We start from the raw sequence: 18,919 nt of genomic DNA on the forward strand, positions 1-18,919 counted from the left end.
TCTATGAAGAAAAAACAAGAATAGCAAGTGTTGCTTGGATGTAATCCAAGGAAATAATTGACAATTCCTCCTTTGTTGTGGTAGTTCCACCTTACCAATATGGTGTTGACTTTTTACTGTGTGTATAAGGGATTCTTGGGTTATCCTGGAATATTTTGTTATCCTTACTTGCCTGTTTTTTTACTGATTAAAATTACAGACACATCGAAATTACTCCCTAGTCCTCCTGTTTCTATTTGCACTTGGGTGGCAGGTCCTGTTCCAGCTCCATTAAAGCAGGAATTCTGACTTTGCTTTTAAGGATGAAGCACTTCCGTCACTTTCCATCTGTGAAGAAATCATCACTCACAAAATTCACCATGTGTGGGGAGCTACCAGAGCATGGCCTCTTCACTTCTGATGGTCATTATTTACATTACTCCTCTTAACATTGTATATTGATTGAGTCTTTCCGGTATCAAAGGGAAAAAACATTCCTTTCTGATTATCTGGCCACTACACAAGTCAATGGAAATTCTTCTACCTCTTCTGACAAGATTTAATAAAACTTCTTTAGCATTTATTATTTTCAGTTTTTAAAGTATTTTATATAAATGTGAATTAACAATTGCTAAAATGAAAATTAATTCAATTTGGAAATGCAATGCAATCAAATGCAGATTTTTTGCTGTAAGATTGTAAATAGGAAGCCTCACATTAAATACTGCTAAATATCTTGAAATCTCTAAAATAACTCAGTGATTGCTTTCCTGAAGAACTACATATTCTTGGGAGTTTTGGTCAATTAAATGTCTCAAAAAATATTTTAACTCCTCTAATTAAGATGTGAAAGGCTTTGTATCCTGAGAAGTAATCTCAATTTATTTCAGATTTGCATACTGTTGAATTCTTCAACACTCCTCAGAAGTATACATGGTACTAACAATTTCAGAGACCTACATGAGTAGGATCTGCCATCTCATCCTGTTTACCTCATTACCTTCCCTTCACATTTTTCTTATAATACTTTTCAAGTAAATTTGTTTCTTTATGAAACTACTGAGACATTACTCTTGCTAAACTAAACTCCATTAAATGAATATATGAAAGGAGAGTTTTCACAAAGACTCTTGGAACAAAGGCAGGCAGTTATTTAAAACCAGTCTGTTAAAATATGACTCCTCTTGAGCACACAAGAAATAAAGATGCCTGTGACAAGAGTGAACAACACTTACCATAGTAGGGGAACAGACTGTAGTACCTGCGGAAACGAATTGCCTACTGAAAAGACTTTCTGTCATTTCATTTCTGCTCATGGTTCTGGGCCACAGTTTCACAATTGGTGACTGGGTATGTTGAAGGTTGGGGGTGGAGGGCTGAAGATTCATATGTCTTGGCTCTTTTACAAAAATCAATTCTATCAACTCAGTCTCCAAACATTTGAAGAACACCAGAGTGAATTGCAAAATATTAAATAAGCTTAAATTGTTTTGATAATATAAATTACTAGAACTTTTTAGTCTGTACTCTGGCTAACCACTTCTACTAACTCCATCCCTAAGTGGTGACCAACAGGTTCTGCCCTTGTAGGATAGAAGACTGTTACTGAGACAAAATTTGGACACAATCAAGTGCCTCTATACATCACAGCAATCCAGGTTGACTGTCTTCCAACACAGACTGATTTCTAGCATAAAACTCATCTATTCTGTTCTTATCTATGTTCTTACCTATTTAGAAATATCTGGCCTAGAACTACCAATTCCACATGAATTACCAACAACATGAAGTTTTGTAATTATCTTCCTTTACAGGATTGAGATGTGAGATCCAAGCAAGCCGCCAGCAATGATATCACCTAATACACTAATGAGGTCTGGGGCTACCAAAAAATCTGTGCCATTCCTGCTGAATATAACCAAAAGTGAGAAATAGTCACCCTGTAGTGCCAAGGCCTTTTTGGGAGGACTACAGCACCTGAAGTAGGCAGCTGAGATCTTGCCCTTTGTCTGCTGAACCACATTCTAGTATATAGAGCTTGAGAAGTTATAGATAACTGGAATTCCCCAATCATTCAGACATTTCTGGCATGTTATCACCCATTCTTAAAGAAAAACTGTCCCCAGTATTCCAAAATAACTTCCTACTCCTTCTTAAAGTCTCTCATGACTTTCTTACAGGTCCTACAGCAGCAAACATTCACCAAGGAACAGGTTTCAAACTCTATATTCTTCTCAGTACCACTTTACCCCTCCCAGAGCTCTAGTTTTATCTCGTTATTGACATTTTGTTAAAAATCAACTGTTTCTCCTTTGTTTTGCTTCTATGGCATAAAGTTCTTGTGGGAAAAGCAAGTTGTCAGCTGTAAACTGGTACATCAGGATGATTAATAAACTGCATGTATATGACATAGGAAATTCAAATTCTTGAAATGTTCTTCTAAAATGTGGAATTCAGAGAATAGACTACTGGGGTTTATTCAATAATACAGCTTAAAAATACCAACAAGATAACTGGAAAACTACATACAAATAGAGTTTTCTCTTACACTTTTCTTTTTTGGTCTAGGCTGGTTTACTAATGGATGACAAATCCCAGATTGTATGAATTTGTTTTTTCAAGTGGTAAACTCATAATTTGTATTCAGAGAAAACCACGTGGATGGAACTACAGTGGAAATGGCTATTTTATTAAGATGTCGAGAACAACAGTACAGCTGTAATTCACTGTGGAATTTCCATATATTTTGTTGTGAAAGAGATGACAAGTTGATGATTTTGCCATAAAACTGTCAAATACAGCAAACTACTAAATAAAGACATTTTTATGTTGTGGCACAGGGATATTCAGACTCTCCAGATTAGTTCAAATGCAGCTCTGCTAACAACCAATTATAGCATATATGTTTTCTTCAAAAATCCCCAAACCAACCAACAACAAAACCCAAACACAAAGAAACAACAAACCACAAAACCAAAATACCTCCTCTAAAGGCATAATCTATAAATTATTCATATACTTTTGGACTTGTTTTCTAAAACTGTCAAAGAAAATTTCAAAAGGAATAGTTTTGTCCCAAAATATCATTCTTTATCCAAGTAGTCTTCACTGGAATGCTTGCATTTATTGCTTTTATTGCTATTAATTATGAATTTAATGTAAAAATAATTAATTAACCTCTCAAGCGATATTTTGAGAGTACAATAACCTTCACAAAATTGCTAAAGATATATGTTTTACCTCGGTTCATAATCCTGAAAGGGAGATTACTTAGTTACTAAGAGATTATTTCTTCATACTGTTTTATAAATATGAATTTCCATACTGCCTCGATCAATTACACAGCCAGAAAACACATTACAAAATTGGGATGTAAATTACTAGCAAAGTAAAACCAGAGTAAATTTATGCACTGTTACCTCTTGCACGTGAGTGAACACAACAGTAGGAAGACCAGCTATTCAAAGTTTCTTATATTTCCAGACTCTAGCAAGATCTAACACAGTCTTTGTAATTGCTTTGTTATATCTGATTGTAAGTCTGTAAATTTATTATCTCTCAGTATTTCTATATTGAATTCTTACCGACTTGGTATAGTCATACATAAGGACTGGTGGAGAAAAAGTGATTTTCAAAGTTTAATTACTTTTTGAAATTCAAAGTTACTTATAAACTCATTCATTTTAAAGAAGCAACATTTTCAGCAGCATTAAAGCAAAGTATTTTGGAGCTGCGATGCATTACAGAGAGAAAAATGTTATTGTACAGCATATGGTTCTGTTAGAACAGAATGCCTCTGCATTAAAAGAGCAGAGACGTATGTTGCTTTTCCCCACAACTCTTCCTCAAGATTAAATGTAATTATTATTCTTACATATATTCAAGTGTGTAAGTTGTAAACAAACTATGACTTACATAGAATACACAGAGATTTAAATATAACACTATGTAAACATAACACAAGTTTTACTTTATAGAGCCAAGGCTTTTTCACGTAGTATAAATCCAGTAGTTTCACGCAGATAATGAAGTAAGGATGGAGAAAAAACGTTCATAGTAAATTATTCAATTTAGTTGAGCTGACCTTTAACATTAAAGAGCTTATCTTTAACTACTGTTTTTACTTCATAAGAAAGACTGAATCTATGCAATACTATGACAACTCAGTTGAAAAATATCTCATTATTATAACTTCTTTTGCAATTAATCATAGATATTTCTCTAACAAATGTGTTTTGATAGTTTTTTATTTTGTATGACATGTTGACCTGTTTTTTTTAAAGTAGTTTAAAAAGGAAATAAGGTTTCTAAACATAACATTCATATTTCTTTAAGAAGGGTGACTTAAGAGTTGGTAATGTTAGCATGGAATCCAGAACCTTCAGAGTTTAATTTCAGTTGATGACACAGCTACCCATCTGTGATGAGGAATGCAGCTAACTAATCTTGTTGAGTACCTGAGTCTGATTTAGTATTTATAATATATCTCATCAGTGATATTGGCCAGGTGATTGTGTTGGGGTTTTTACTAGTACATAATAGCAAAAGTGAATGAACAACCTATTCATACAAATTAGCTCATCTCATCTTTTCATTTCCCAAAAATGTGAGATGCTGTGCTTCAGCCCAGGGAGTGCACTTGATAAAGTCAAGTCTATCAGCTCCTACATGAAGACCAGGGCATTGCAGCCCATCACTCCCCTTCCTTCATGATGGGATCTGATACTTTTGGCCCCTGGCAGTGTGACATTACAGCAGGCTGCTTGTGGGGGTGGTACACAGCTGCTGCAGGGGAGCACCAATGTGTCAGTGCTCACGTCATGAAATAGAATAGATTAAATGTGTATTCATAACCGCTAAAACATAACCATGGTAACATATTTGTATTCATGAGGAGGGAGAAAAACTCAAGGAAATAGGAAAGAGCCTGCGGATGAGGTAGTCAGGGAAGACTTGCAGCAGGACCTTGGTGCAAAGTACAGGTATAAGAGTGGAAACCCTCCAAGGCTCTGCAAAACCTTTACAAGTGGAGTAAATTCTCCAATTCAGTGATCAGTTCTAGCTGTGAACAAGATTCCCAGGAATGGACTTGAGGACAATACACTGGGTGCAGTAGGCTGAACTCAGTATGTGCTGGAGGAGAAGGTGTTTTGACACCTGCAGCAGGTCAGAGCACTGTACAGGACAGGAGTACAGTAGGTGCAGCACACAGCTGGAGCTACCCAGCTGGGCTGGGAATAAGGAGGGTCCCTATTTCAGCACAGTATAGCACTGTGAAGGGGTGGGAGAGGTGAATTACAGAGGTAGCTGCAGCCAGAAAAATGGACCTATTTATACAGGTATTCAGCAGGCCTAATTCAAATCAAACAGAGCAATCTCCAACTAATTCACATGACACAGAAAGGAGGAAAAAATCAAGAAATTAAAAAAAAAATTACTGTTGTTCTTTAGAAGAAGTACTTTAGATGAGAGTATGCCATATGTGGCAAATATTCAGAAATACATTATGTGTCATATATTATTGTATTGAAATAACAATTGTACATTAACATATAATTGTATTGAAACTATTATTGTAATGTATTGAAATACATTATTGCATAGCCCTAGCATCTTTGTATCCCCCAGAAATATCACGATCTCCTTAAAATCTAAAAGCAATAAATACCTCCTGAATTGCCCAGTTATAAATCAACCAAACATGAAAAACCTTCATGGATCTCATCTGCTGCCTCAGAAAACTGGACCAAAAGTGGCTCTGATCATACTCCAAGGTGTACTTGAAAGTATATAAAGAGACATGGCCTCTGTCTACTGCATCATAAGTTGCACTTTTGTAGACAAGGATTTAGACAGTTTCAGCATAAAAACTTAATTCCTAAATCATAGTGAAACTAATTTTTTGTACCTAAAGTTCAAAAGTAATCAATAATTTTGGGAATTCTTATAGATAAAAACTAAAAAATCATCATGTAAAATGTATTTAACACACTATTAGCCATAGACACAAGCTGTAATATAGTTGAGCTACCACATACTTGTTAATGATTTACAGTCTGATAGCTGCTCTCATTTGCTGGATGAGAAAGAAATAGTTAATCTCTCTTAATCAGCAAATTCCCTTAAAATGAAGTGTGGTTTTCCAAAAGAACAAAATTCAGTTATGCATACAATTCACATGAGGGTATATAGGAATTCTTCTTGCATTTTTTTGAACTCTACAATTCTTAACTTCAGAAGCTTGTATCACAATTAAAAATAAAACATACTAAAAAATATTGATGGGAGTGCAATTTTTTGGTCTTGGTTTTGAATAAGCACTGTAAAGTTAAAGTATATGTACACAATTCAAGAGAATTCAAATTAGTAGGTGATTCTAAAACTAATTTGCATGTCCAATAGGAGTGGGTTCTTATGTAATATATAAGCATTATCCCTTTCTTCTCAAATTTTATTTAAACCATAAAGCTTCTCCTTCTCTAAGTAGCATCTTTCAGTAGCAGTTTAACAATGTTATTGCACACAGGATATAGTTTAAATAGCACTTATATGTATGACTACCAACAATGTGGTCCAAACCAAACATGCATTTTGATTTGGACATAATATGAAATACACTTACCTGATGGAATAAAGAGGTAGTAAGTATATAGACATATTCAGTTTGTAATTATGGAGATAGAAAAATTTAGCCTACATTTGTACTTTCACAGTCATCAGTTTCAGGGAACAAGCCTCATCCTCCAGGCCAGGATGTACAGAACAGTTTGCATCTACCTAAAATGCATTGCAGAACATTTGGCCTGGGTTTCTCTAAGCTCCATAGCAGACCTTGAGGACCAAAAAAAATCCATTTTTTCTTAGTTTCTAGACTTGAGAACTTGAGATAATAACTGAAGCAGTTCATCACAAGGGCTGCTTCTACAAAATGACCTTGAAGAGTGTGTTTTATCCTATAACGAGAGGTCTAAGGACATGCAAGCTGTCAAGGGTGACAACACCCTGCCTTCCATAGACTTCTTCTAAAACTTAATCCACTCATTTTTTCCACCTTAGGCAGAGTTAGTTGGTTAAATCTGGAAAGGGAAAACAGAACTGAAGAAATAATACAGAGTAATGCAGAGCATCATCAGACTTGTGCGTCAGCTGAGGGGAGATGAAAGAAGAGCCTGCAGCTGTACCACGGGGGATGGAATTGAAAGCTTCTTACAAGCCTGTGGCTATACTCTGTGAATTCTTTCTTTTTTCTCCTTGTGTAAGAATAAATGTATTTCTTTATTTTCAGTGCTCACATTCTATATTTTGTACAATGTCCTTCCACTGTGAAGACAAGCAATATGAAGTTACGATAAAAAAATCTGAAATATGGGGTCACTGTCTTTCACTGACATTTCTTTTCTAGGCAGTTTGGAAAATCTGTGTGAGAACTGTCACCTATTGGAACTCTCCTTCTCATGGCAAAGGCATAAAGTACCTGCAGAATGCTATGCTTATTAGATAGGACAACATTTTCCATGTTTGCTGAAGTGCCAGATGATAGCAGAATCACCACTTACTGCGGTCAGTAATTATTGTCCGGGCCTCTTGATTGCTCGTCTTGTTTTTTAGATTTTGTGCTGCAGTTATTAGTTCATCCAGCTGGGGACGTCTTTGCTCCAGATCCTGTAGTATTGCCTAGTTGAACACAAATTCAAAAATAAAATAAAGAAAAAAACATGAAGAGCTTTTGAGAAGACCATGTATAGGGACTTTTTTTTGTGCAACTTGACTTAAAGCAAAAAGATTGTTTGCTGTTTCAAATAAGACACTGAATTTAGTCTAGACCTTCTAAACACTGTTGTTATTAATTGGAAAATATCAAGTATAACTTGCGCTAATAATTTTAAAAGCACCTGTAAAACTAGATACAAAGTAGCAATCACTTTTCATTTTTAACACATCAAATTACACATGATAAGCTATTCTCCTTCATAAAGCTATATGGAAGGGCACTATTTTTCTATATTATATGATATTTTACTGTTCATTTTAAAAATAAGACATAAGGGTTTACATTCTGGCCAGATTAGGCAGGTTTTTCCTATTAACTCATGAAGTCTAATAAATTATGTTTATTTTTAAATATTTCACTGCTATTTAATTATTATCTATTGCTTAAAACCCATTGTAAGACTGTTAATGTCTCTTTTTTCTGTCCTCAGTTCTTACCTAGCAGAAAAATAATTAACACTCACAATAATTTATATGCTACTCAAACCAATATATAAAGCCCAGTCAATCTGACTGGAAAGTAAAAAGTGGATTTAGAGTTTCTCATTGGGAAAAGATGAGCTTCATGGTATTTAGAAGGCAATAAAAGCTATAATACAATAGCTTTAGATAAAATGAAAATTCAAGGTAAGTAAGACATATATGATTTATGCACATACTTAATTATTTTGAAGGATTAGGGAAGAGAAAACAAGGAACCAGTACAATCGTTTTTCAGATGAGAAGCATCCGAGTGTGTCTCTAATTGACCAAATTCAGACACTTCAGCTACCTCTTGTGGAGTTTCCAGAAAAGACGCTGATTAGATTTCTCAGTCTTAGGACTTGGAAGTAGCAACACTTATTACAAAACTATGAAAAAATTAAGAACACAGCAGTGTGCCATCAGACAGTTAGTAGGCACACTTTAACAGATATCAAGCTGGCAAAAAAAGCCAGAGAAGGATTTCTATTTTTTAGGCCAGTTACAGTCACTGGTTAGATACTCTGTTAGCATTCTCATCTGCCTGTTGGGAGTATTTTATTGTCATGAAAGTCTCCTCTCCTTAAAATGTTTTTGCTCTAAATAATCATACTTGATTTTAAAACGCTGCTATTCAGTGACTGTTCTGGATAGAAAAGATCTGTGATTGTGATTTTAAATTTGACCCTCCAGCTTCAGACTACAGTTACATAATTTCCACCAAATTGAACATTACAAAAAAAGACCCAATACCATTTTCTGTCGAATAAGATTAACAAAAAAGCATAAGAATATGGCTTTCAGTAACTACAGTATAGACTATCAAAGGAAACTAAAAGTGCCACAGAGTTTCATTTTGTTCAGTTACAAACACTTTAAGAAAAAAAAGGATAATTTTCAAGATACACATCTAGCTACGCCCTGTGAAATTTTTACTTTTAACTTCTGTATCTGGTCTTTGAAAATCTATTATAACTAGCTGTCTAAAGTCATACCCAAAAGTTTGGATGGTATTTTTTCACTTGTATACTGATTGAATTGCAGAGACATGCAGTTAAAACAGCAGCTTGCATAATTAAGCAAAGAAATTTCTCATTAGAAGTCTCTCCTTAGTAAAAGAAATAAAATCTACTGATGCCGTTACTATCTCTAGATATCTATGTACCTTCCAAACTCCATTTTCTAAGAAGACAAGTTGATGAGTGACATGAATTTTATAATGGGGAAAGCAGTCCCAGTGCAGTCGAACAACATCCGTATTATGCATATTGCCAAAATGGGCAGTGCAGAACAACACTAAAACACACACAACAGGCTCAGATAATTCTATGGCTTCCTTTTGTCTCCCCTTCCCCACCTAGAAAATGTTTAGAAGAGGAAAAGCAAATTAAGTCATTCTACAGTCTTGTGCCAACAGTGACTCTCTTCCTTAAAGTTTCCTAAATATAATTTTATACTGGAATATTCAAACAGAGTGATTTATCTCATCCAACCTGAGTCTTCAATTAGAAATTAAATGCTGTGTTTTTATCACTGCTAAAGAAAGCTGCTGTTATGTGTTTCATATAGTAAGAAATGAAGCACTAGGTAAGGACAACTCAGAAAGGATTTGCTTAGTACCAAAATGAGGAAATGGAGTTGATCTGTGCCCAAGGGCTCACAAAAGGATTTACCTCCAAAACCCATCTGTGATCCCTGAACTGGACATTCAGGAAAACTAGAAATGCCTCTTTAAAGTGAGTCTTCCTAGTTCTGCTGTTCCCTTGGGGATATAAAAGTCTCATCTCTGTATGATTGCATGGACAGCCTTCCCTCTGCCATTAAATGTGAATAAAATTATTTTCCTCTGGATGCACAAGAGTGTATTTTTGAAAGGTCAAGAAGGACATTCTTGAACTCTTAACACTATAAACATATCTGAAGATTCTTAGACCTTTCATAAAACAATAATACATAATTATAAAACAGATTTCTTTACTTATTCTTAGAAAAAAAACAGCTATTTTCAAATTTTTTCCTTGATTTAATACAAAGTGTCTGAGAACTTCACCCAAGAAATGTCCCATTTCATTCAGCAGAATTTTACTAATTACAATTACAAAATTGTTACAATGTTTATTGGTCTAGTTTTGCCAGTTTGTACAATTTTAAAGACTTTGCAAATACCTGTTCCACATGGTACCTACAGTGTATCTACCAAACCCTGATGGTAACTTGGATAAAAGTAGCTACTCAAATACATAATTTCTAACTCTTCCTGTGATTCTGTAGGATGAAAATAAACAACAAAACTTGAGCTCCACTTAAAGTGTTATCATATTCAGAAAAATATTCTGTGACTGGATAAACTGATCATATAAGCTGATTTTGTTAATAAATATAGTGTTAATTATGCCAGGAAGAACATTGCTCTGAAGAATACAAACTAAAAGACCAATAAACATGATTTTTAGGAGAAATTAAAATTTAATAGTTTTAAAGTATTAGCTGAATGATCTAAAACAAACAAACAAAACCCCCAAAAACCAAAATCAGAAGCAATAATATCTGGATATAGCTTTAAAAAGTTTTACAAATTCAGGCAAGTATTTAAGGTTGTAAAGTGATTCTCAACAGAAAACTAAGTGGAAACTATTAGAAGTTACTGTTACAACAGCCATAGGAATAAAAACTCATTAATAGTGGCACCCTGGTGGAGGCACAGCAGATGCAACAGACCAGATGCCTCTGATTTGGAATGTCAGCACACGGAAACAAATGTGCTATATAAAAATGGGTAATACAGAAATGAAAGTTATAATTAAACTGCTTTCAAAATAAATGAAACAGAAATCTATCCAATTCCCATTAGATCACCAAAAGTACAAGCGCAATGACTTAGGGAGTCAGTTAAACTAAAAGTTGTGGGGTTTTTAATAAACAAATTCCTTTGCATACATTTTGTCTCTACCTACGCTTTTCTAGTGCTCTGTAAAGGTACAAAACCACATTTTTCAGAACATTATAGAACACATTTCAATCAAGTAATTTCTTTAATTATAAATGTAACTCCAAGAGTAGGTCAACAGTGAAGGACCACTGACATGCAGAGTTGTACAAACACATCTTTAAACCCCAAAAGAGTTTTTCTTTTTCTTCCATATATCTATGAATGCCAACATAATGATGCTAGGTGATAACACAGTAATGCATGATAATGAGTAATGAGATACAGTCATCCAACCTACCTAGAGTTTGTTAGAAAGTGTTGCTATTCACTTTTAACAATCTTTCCACATTTGCGGACAGCAGCTGCTCAAAAGAAAAATCCAATTTTCAGGTTCCTAACTTTTATGATTTTCTTGCACAAAATGGGTGTTGAGGTATGGAACAAATTGTTCAAGTCAGCAACTGAAATAACTTGCATAAAAATTGCTAAAAAATAAACTGACAAACTGAAACAGGTGAAGTGTGGCAAATTCGTGGTGGGACTGCAAGGTTCAAGACTGAGAACTAAAATATTTTCCAGCTTTATAATATACAGCCTGCAAATTTGTCACTCTTTTATAGTTTCTATAAAAGGATTTTTAAATCTATCGAGTGTTTCTTCTTTTATTTTTTTTCCTCTTTCCTTTTTTTTCTTGACTTTATGGCAAGTGTTATCAAAGAGGAATAGCTGAATTCCAGGATGGTACCAAGACTTACACATTCAGCTAATGGTTTACTAGTGCTGATTATGGGTGTTCACTCTTTAGTATCTGAGAAACTTTTCCCACACCAAAGCGAGGATTTTCATTTCCTTTTGCTGAGTTCAAACATAACAGCAAGAGTTAAGGTTCCTGTTTACATGCTCCCAGTCAAATATAGCTTGTTATCTGTTTTATACTAAGAACGCTAATAGTGAGTGATCAAAAAATTGTATTTGGGCAAAACAGCAATTTAGAATACTTTTGTACATCCACGTTAAGGGCCAACTGGAAGCACTTTTTGGCATTAACAACCCATGCCTGAAGACTAAGACTTCACAACTGCTTGGGATGATGTTTGGATGACTCCCAGCCTTGTTTAATGAAACGAACCAGTGAACAACAAGAGCACAAGTGGATGATTACTGCAAGAATGTAAGGCAGAAGGAAGATATATTTTTTATCTTATGAAGCTATTTGCTCCTCTGAACTAACTCACCATGATATCCTCAGGAAAAGCATAATTCCATTAAACAGTTGTTGAGGAAATTATTTGCTTCTCTTTTGAAAAAAAAAATTAAACTCTAAACCTTAAATTTAAACAAAAAATGAACTGATAACTTCCAAAACATATAGTCAAGGCAACTTTTACTTAAAACAACTAAGTTTCTTGTGGCTGATTGGTTCTTTAAATATAATGTGTTATATACACATACCTAGAAAGAGAGAAAGCTTTGGAAAAACTTGCTAACAATTTCAGAAAATGCAGATATGCAACACCTACAATTCATTTGCATAATAAAATTGGCTTTGTTAAGATATTCCTCCCAAACACAATTTGAATTTGTTTGCTTGTCACTATGCAGGAAGAGAATACGAGCAAAAATGGCCATTTACATTCTCTCTATATTTAAACATAAAATTACGAAACAATGAAAGCAATATAATGTAGAGGAGTTTTCTCTTTTGAAACAACTTTTCTTTTGACTATTAACTGTTTTCTGTTTTCCGTCCAAAGCATGCAGTTTTAGGAAAATGTGAGAATGAAGAGTAGCTATTTAGCCACGTTGATAGCTGATTGCTGCCTGTCAGTGAAATCTTTACAGAATTAGAACTTTAACAGACTAGACACAATGAGTTTGATTTTCCTGAGTGCTTTATACAGTCCAAGTTCTCCTAAGCAAGTTTTCCTTTGATGTCCACTTCGGGCTACCTCAAGAACCTCAAGAATTGCCTCAGCAGCTCTCACTGCTGTCTAAGGGAATATGCCAGCTCCATTGGTGATGCTGGGGGGAAGCTACTAGTGACAGCTTGTCAGCTGTTGCATCAGATGCATGAAAAAGCATCATAGAAATTTTTTTGTAGGGTTTTTTTGCTGACAATCACTCATTCAGGTATGTTGTGGGCATGGTGAATGTTCCTTTACAACTTAGGAGGCCCAGTTCATGCCAGGAGGTTATGACAGCAAGGTGTGCAACACACTGTTGATGCACACTAATCAAACCAAACAGAACAGGGAGTACTTCATTTGAGTCTCCAGGTGTTGACCAAAAAGGATGGTGATGATAAGCTAATGTGATGGCAAAAATTAAGGTGACTATGGTGGTGGGAGCTGGGATAACTCTCATCCTCCCTCTCCCCCTGCTCCCCTTTTGTCTGCAGGAAAGGACTTCAGAAGCAGATCAAGAGGATCAAACCATCAGCATCTTGCTGAGATCCTTGATGGACTGCACTGGAGTCCATCCAGCATACAAGATGCAGAAGATGGAGAGGAGAATAGAAAAAGATTGCAGTTTAACATGGCCTGTGAGTGAATCATTCTGCGGTAAAAGGAATTTGCCCTATTATAGCTATTGCCAGGGGAAAAAAAAAGGAATAAAGCTAAAGATGTATCTGTAACAAGTAGAACAACATTTAAAGATTTGAGTGTTTGGCTATAATGAGATCCATTCCAGTAGAACGCAGTGATAAATCACATGTGAGAACTGAAGATTTAAGCAGGATTAAAGCTCTAACAGTAAATCTGATATATGTGAACTGTGTATGGAATTAGAGCCTCTTGCCCCCAAACAATGTGGCTGTCCAATATTACTTTTTCTTGCAGTAAAGTATGAGCATTTAAACAACCAGGCAAAAGTATTCCAGAGTTTCTGATGTCCTTTCATCCTACTAAATAACTTAATGGATGGGAACCACTGTTAGGAGCTACAGAGCTTCCCCAGTTTCTGTATCAGTCAGCAGAACTGAAATCTCTCAGTGTACAGCTGCCATTTGTGGAATGTGAATTTGCAAAATTTACTACTTTATTTCTTCTTTATACCTAACAGATTTTCAAATTAAGGGCTTTTCCAATGCACTTAATAAAAGTGAATTACCAAGAACACTGAGGGCAGATGCTCTGTTTTTCAAGGCTTCAGCTTTATTCTTTTTTTACTGTTGGTGGTTTTTTTTTGTTTGTTTTTTTTGGTTTTTTTTGGTTTTTTTTTTGGATGATATACTTATTAGTTCTTTGTTACATTTTTAGACACAAGTAAAATTATATGGAGTAGACATAATTTTATCTTATGAATGTAAGAAAATCAACATATTCTTTTGCTTTTTTTAAAATTTAAGCAAAAAAATTTTATGGAGAAGAAAAGCTAATACCTTGACTAAATATGCTCTACAAATTTTCCAATTTTATAGAGAAATTATTAGATTGAATCAATTTTATACTTAAAAAAAAACCCCACACACAAAAAAACAAAAACCCACAGAATGACTTCCTTAGTTTCCACTGGGTTCTCTGGAAATTTCTGATTACTTTTATTGGAAGGTTTTTCCAGTAATAGCAAGTGAATAATAATTAAGGAGAATAAAATGGATTGGGGCAACATAAGTTGACAGGTGAGTTTCCTTTAGAACCTTAGGAAATTAGACATTCTTCTCAAAAAACAAATGTAAACTGAAGAAAGAAGATTTATGCTGGTTTTTTTGGCTTTGCTGTTGAAAAAGAAAACAAAAACTGTTACACAATTTTTTCTTACAATGAACTTATTGTTCTTGATTTTTTTCTTACAGTGAACTTATTATTTAGCTCTATGTGTGTAGGTAGGGGACAGGGAAAAGGAAAGGTGTTTCTTTTTTACCCTATCTAATAACAAATGTTGGAATAACTCTGAAATAACTTTAGCCTAACTCTAGTAAGGTGGATCTTTATTCATATTGTACTGTCATGCCAAAAGATGAAGTCAGAAGTCTGGTTTTGTTACTTAAACTTTTCTGGTATATTTGGACAGGTTTCACTCTCTGAACTACACTTTCCTTTATTTTTGTCTCCATTTTTATTGCCTTTTTTGGTTATGCTCGTTTCTTTGTTTGATTTACGTCTAGTTTTTATTTCTCCACATTTTTGTTGCTATGCACTTAATTACAGTCAACAATGATACTGAAGGTAAAGGCAAAAACCTGAAAAATTCTGATGCTAATATTTCATTAACAGCAAAGGAAGGAAATGTATGTATAGCTCCCTCAGCCTCTCCTTATCAGAGGGATGCTCCAGACCCTTCATCATCTTTCTTGCCTCCCTCTTTACCCACTGCAGGAGTTCCAGGTATCTCCTGTGCTGAGGAGCCCAGAACTGGACCCACACACTCATCTCACTGGGCTGAGCAGAGGGGCAGGATCCTCCTGGCAGTGCTGTTCCTAAGGCACCCCAGGTTACCTCCTTGGCCACAAGGGCACACACTGAAAGCAGGTGTGTCACTGACAGTGGATGTCTTCTCTAGAAGATATCTAAGGGAACAAGAATAGGCAGCACCCCTCCCTCCTGCATTTCCAGTGAATACCTTTCAAAATGGTGGACAACACCTGTCAGATTAAAGCACATATTCACAAGAGGCAGGGGAAGGAGGGCTTACTCCAAAGATGGGTACTAGATTTTAAATTTCTGCAAAGTAGGTTGGAAGGGCTCCTCTTCACAAGCAAAAGCCAAACCAGAGGAGCACAGCAAACAGCGCTGTTGTAGAGCTGAGCAGCAGCACAGCTGGGCAGGAGTATCAAGGCTGTGCTGCACCTACATTATGCAACTCTGCCTCATTTTACACTTTCCTGTCATTTTATGGTGCTGCCCCCCTGGTTAATATATCTTGCTGCAGAGGGTAAATTTGCTCATGCTAAAAGCTACTGAAGATAATTTCCTGATAATACAGTAATTATTAACTATGGAAACAATAGCATTGAATAGGTATATTGGCTGGAAATTAAAGACAATAAAGTTTAAACAGAAAAGATGGAAATTATTATTAGCCAATATGTTTAAATACTGAGCAAATCACTAAAGAATGTAGCAGACTATTAACAGAATGCTTTTTTTAAATAGGAGTTTGGAAGAGCAGGAAGGTGAATCTCTATGAAAAATCTCATGGACTGGTTTAATATATAGTATATGAACACATCCTTTCTGACCTTGAAATCAGTGATTCTGTGGGAAATTAGAAAAAAATTAACTCCCCTATAATGCCATTTTTTTCTGAATTTTCAATGAATTTTCAACACCAGTTTCCTCAAATCAGTATCAGTCCTACTTGGTCACCCTCCCTCCCACAGCTATAATTTAAATATATTTAATCCATTTCTGACTGAGAGTAGTGTTTAAGCATGAAGCTAAGCAAAATACTGGAGCTATTTCTTGTTCAGACAAGAAGAACTCTTACTATGAACAGTTAATATATTTCTTCTATAAACATTGCTTGGGGCATAAGGTACAGACATTGATTAGTAGCTTGCAGAGGAGCCACACAATACTACTCCAGTGGAAGAAAAAATTAGCATTGTTCTTTTTCAGAAAATACAGTTTTATTATCTGAATGGCAGTTTGAGGAATGAATCTGTTATAAACAGAAAAGAAAGAATCACTGATAAAGTAGATTGACACTACAATAATAAAAGCAGGAAAAAACAATTTTGCTTTTTATGTTTGTTCATATATAGACACATATATAGGCGATACACAAGTAGGCATAGATGTGGATTTTACAGTGGGCCTTTGCAATAAAAAAAGATGGAACCAAATGAATAAAATTCCAAAGTTAAGGACCATCCTCTGATTTCTATTTCATAACTAAGGAGTAACTGAGGCTAGAGGGGCAATGAGCTTGAGTATCACTATCTGGTCAAAACAGAAGAAGAGGATTTTTTGAAATAATATTACAATGTCCTTAAAATAACACACTTGACAATATTAAAAGTTAAAAAGAAAATATTCTTCTCTGTTATCTTTGTTTGGAAATGCTGACATTTTTAGCACAAACAAGATTTTCTGTGCATTAGAAACTATTGTTTTATTGTTTTATGGCTGCATTCCCCTTGCTTTGGGGAAACAGAACTTGATTTCTAGCCACTCAGCTTTTTCCTGGGACACTGGAATGAAAATAAGTATAAAACTAGCAGTATATTTGTATGTGCAATGTGTGTTGTATCTTGCAGTGTGCTTTTATTTACACTTAGCTCCTGTAACATTTGTAAAATATAGACATTTTATAGACATGGTATTTCCACAGTTCCAGAAATAAATAAACTCGTCACCAGGTTTCTGCTAGACAGTTCTCATGTGCTTGCTCTCCCATGTACTACAAAAGATGGGCCTCAGTTTAACAACAAACTATACTGCACACTGCTTTGTGTAAAAAATTCTGACCACATTCATAAATTCACTATATGCAGCCCCATAATGGCATCAGTCAGGCTGGAAAATAACTGAAGATAGAATGACTGTACATCATCCATTTTTCTAGTGCTGCTTTTCAACAGGAGAGGCTTTTTTTTTTTTTTTTTTTTTTTTTTCCTTAAATTCACAGACCTCAATTCCTAAACCTAAGGGCCTGTGGCACTGGCTGCTAACAACTCACTGGTAAAAACTGGTCACCTTTATCAGCTAATCCAACTTGGTTTTCGGCTTTTCACCGAATAGTAATTTTCCAATGCCAATAAATGTTTTTCCCATTAGTAGCACTGACCCATAATGTGAAATGAAGTACAGTACAGAAAGACATATAAAATCCTGGAATAATAATTTTCAAGTTTAACATACCTGACAATTTGGCCTTATCTGATACGTGATATTTTCACTTTTTACACACTAAATTAGGAAGGTGCAGGAAAATGTCACCCCATAGAGAGGAGTATCTGAGGATTGATACAGTCAGTTCTCCAGGGTGGAGAAGCCAGTTTAACTGGAGGCTGTTAGGATGCATCTGGACCCTGTCTCCCGCTCTCCCCCTCCCTGTTACCATAACAAAGTCAGTTACTGAAAGGCCATATTGGGAGGTGGAAACAAGAGCTCTCAAATGTGTTATATTTTTAAAAATTAATGATTTGTATCTCCCTATGGAAATGCTAGATTGTGACAAGCAGTTCTTCAAGAGCTGAATCCTGGAAGGACTCCAGACTGAGGTCACTGGTTTTTTGCAAATAACAGCCTGCAAAACTGGGAGCTATTTTACAGTCTATGGAACTGAAAAATGTATGCATCTTGGCAATTTTTTCTTATTCAACTTTTTGACCTTATTCCTTCTTTTCTCTTGAAAGTTATACATATGCAGACACACTTCTTTCCAGGGCTTTTTCCGCCAGACAGAAAAAGGAAGAGTTATTTTCCTTGAGAGCTACATTTGAAAGTTGTTTTGGTTTTTTTTTTGTCAGCTATTAATTATTAACAAAAGAAAACTGATTTTAGGAATCAACCATTTCTTTTGCTCCTACTTTATCCCTCCAGAGTATCCTTCCAAATACCTTTATTCCAAGCACTAAAAAATGCAAAGATGTAAATTGTAACCACGTCCAAAGGGTTTGCAGAACTTTCTAGAAACATGGGCTGAAACAAGAATAAGCAACTCCACTAAGAAATAAAAGAGAAATATTACACATCAGACTGAACAGATGCCATTATCCTGCAGTGCTGATGAACCAGCTAAAAGCAACATCAGTTTATTTATCCATGACAGCATAATATATTCCGGTTAAAAACAAAACAAACCCAACAAGTTTAGGAGATGTGCCTAAGC

General features: G+C 35.2%; 1 protein-coding gene across 9 annotated transcripts in view; it reads right to left on the reverse strand.

Moving 5' to 3' along the window:
- Nucleotides 1-18,919, reverse strand: part of DMD (dystrophin) — a 978,823-nt gene that overhangs the window by 280,703 nt on the left and 679,201 nt on the right. For all 9 annotated transcript variants that reach the window (XM_066314017.1, XM_066314023.1, XM_066314021.1 and 6 more), the window contains one exon: nt 7,536-7,653. In XM_066314017.1, the coding sequence (XP_066170114.1) occupies nt 7,536-7,653 (118 nt within the window). The remainder of the gene's footprint in view (nt 1-7,535; nt 7,654-18,919) is intronic.

This window comes from Sylvia atricapilla, chromosome 2 (genome assembly GCF_009819655.1).
Source record: "Sylvia atricapilla isolate bSylAtr1 chromosome 2, bSylAtr1.pri, whole genome shotgun sequence".
NCBI lineage: Eukaryota > Metazoa > Chordata > Aves > Passeriformes > Sylviidae > Sylvia > Sylvia atricapilla.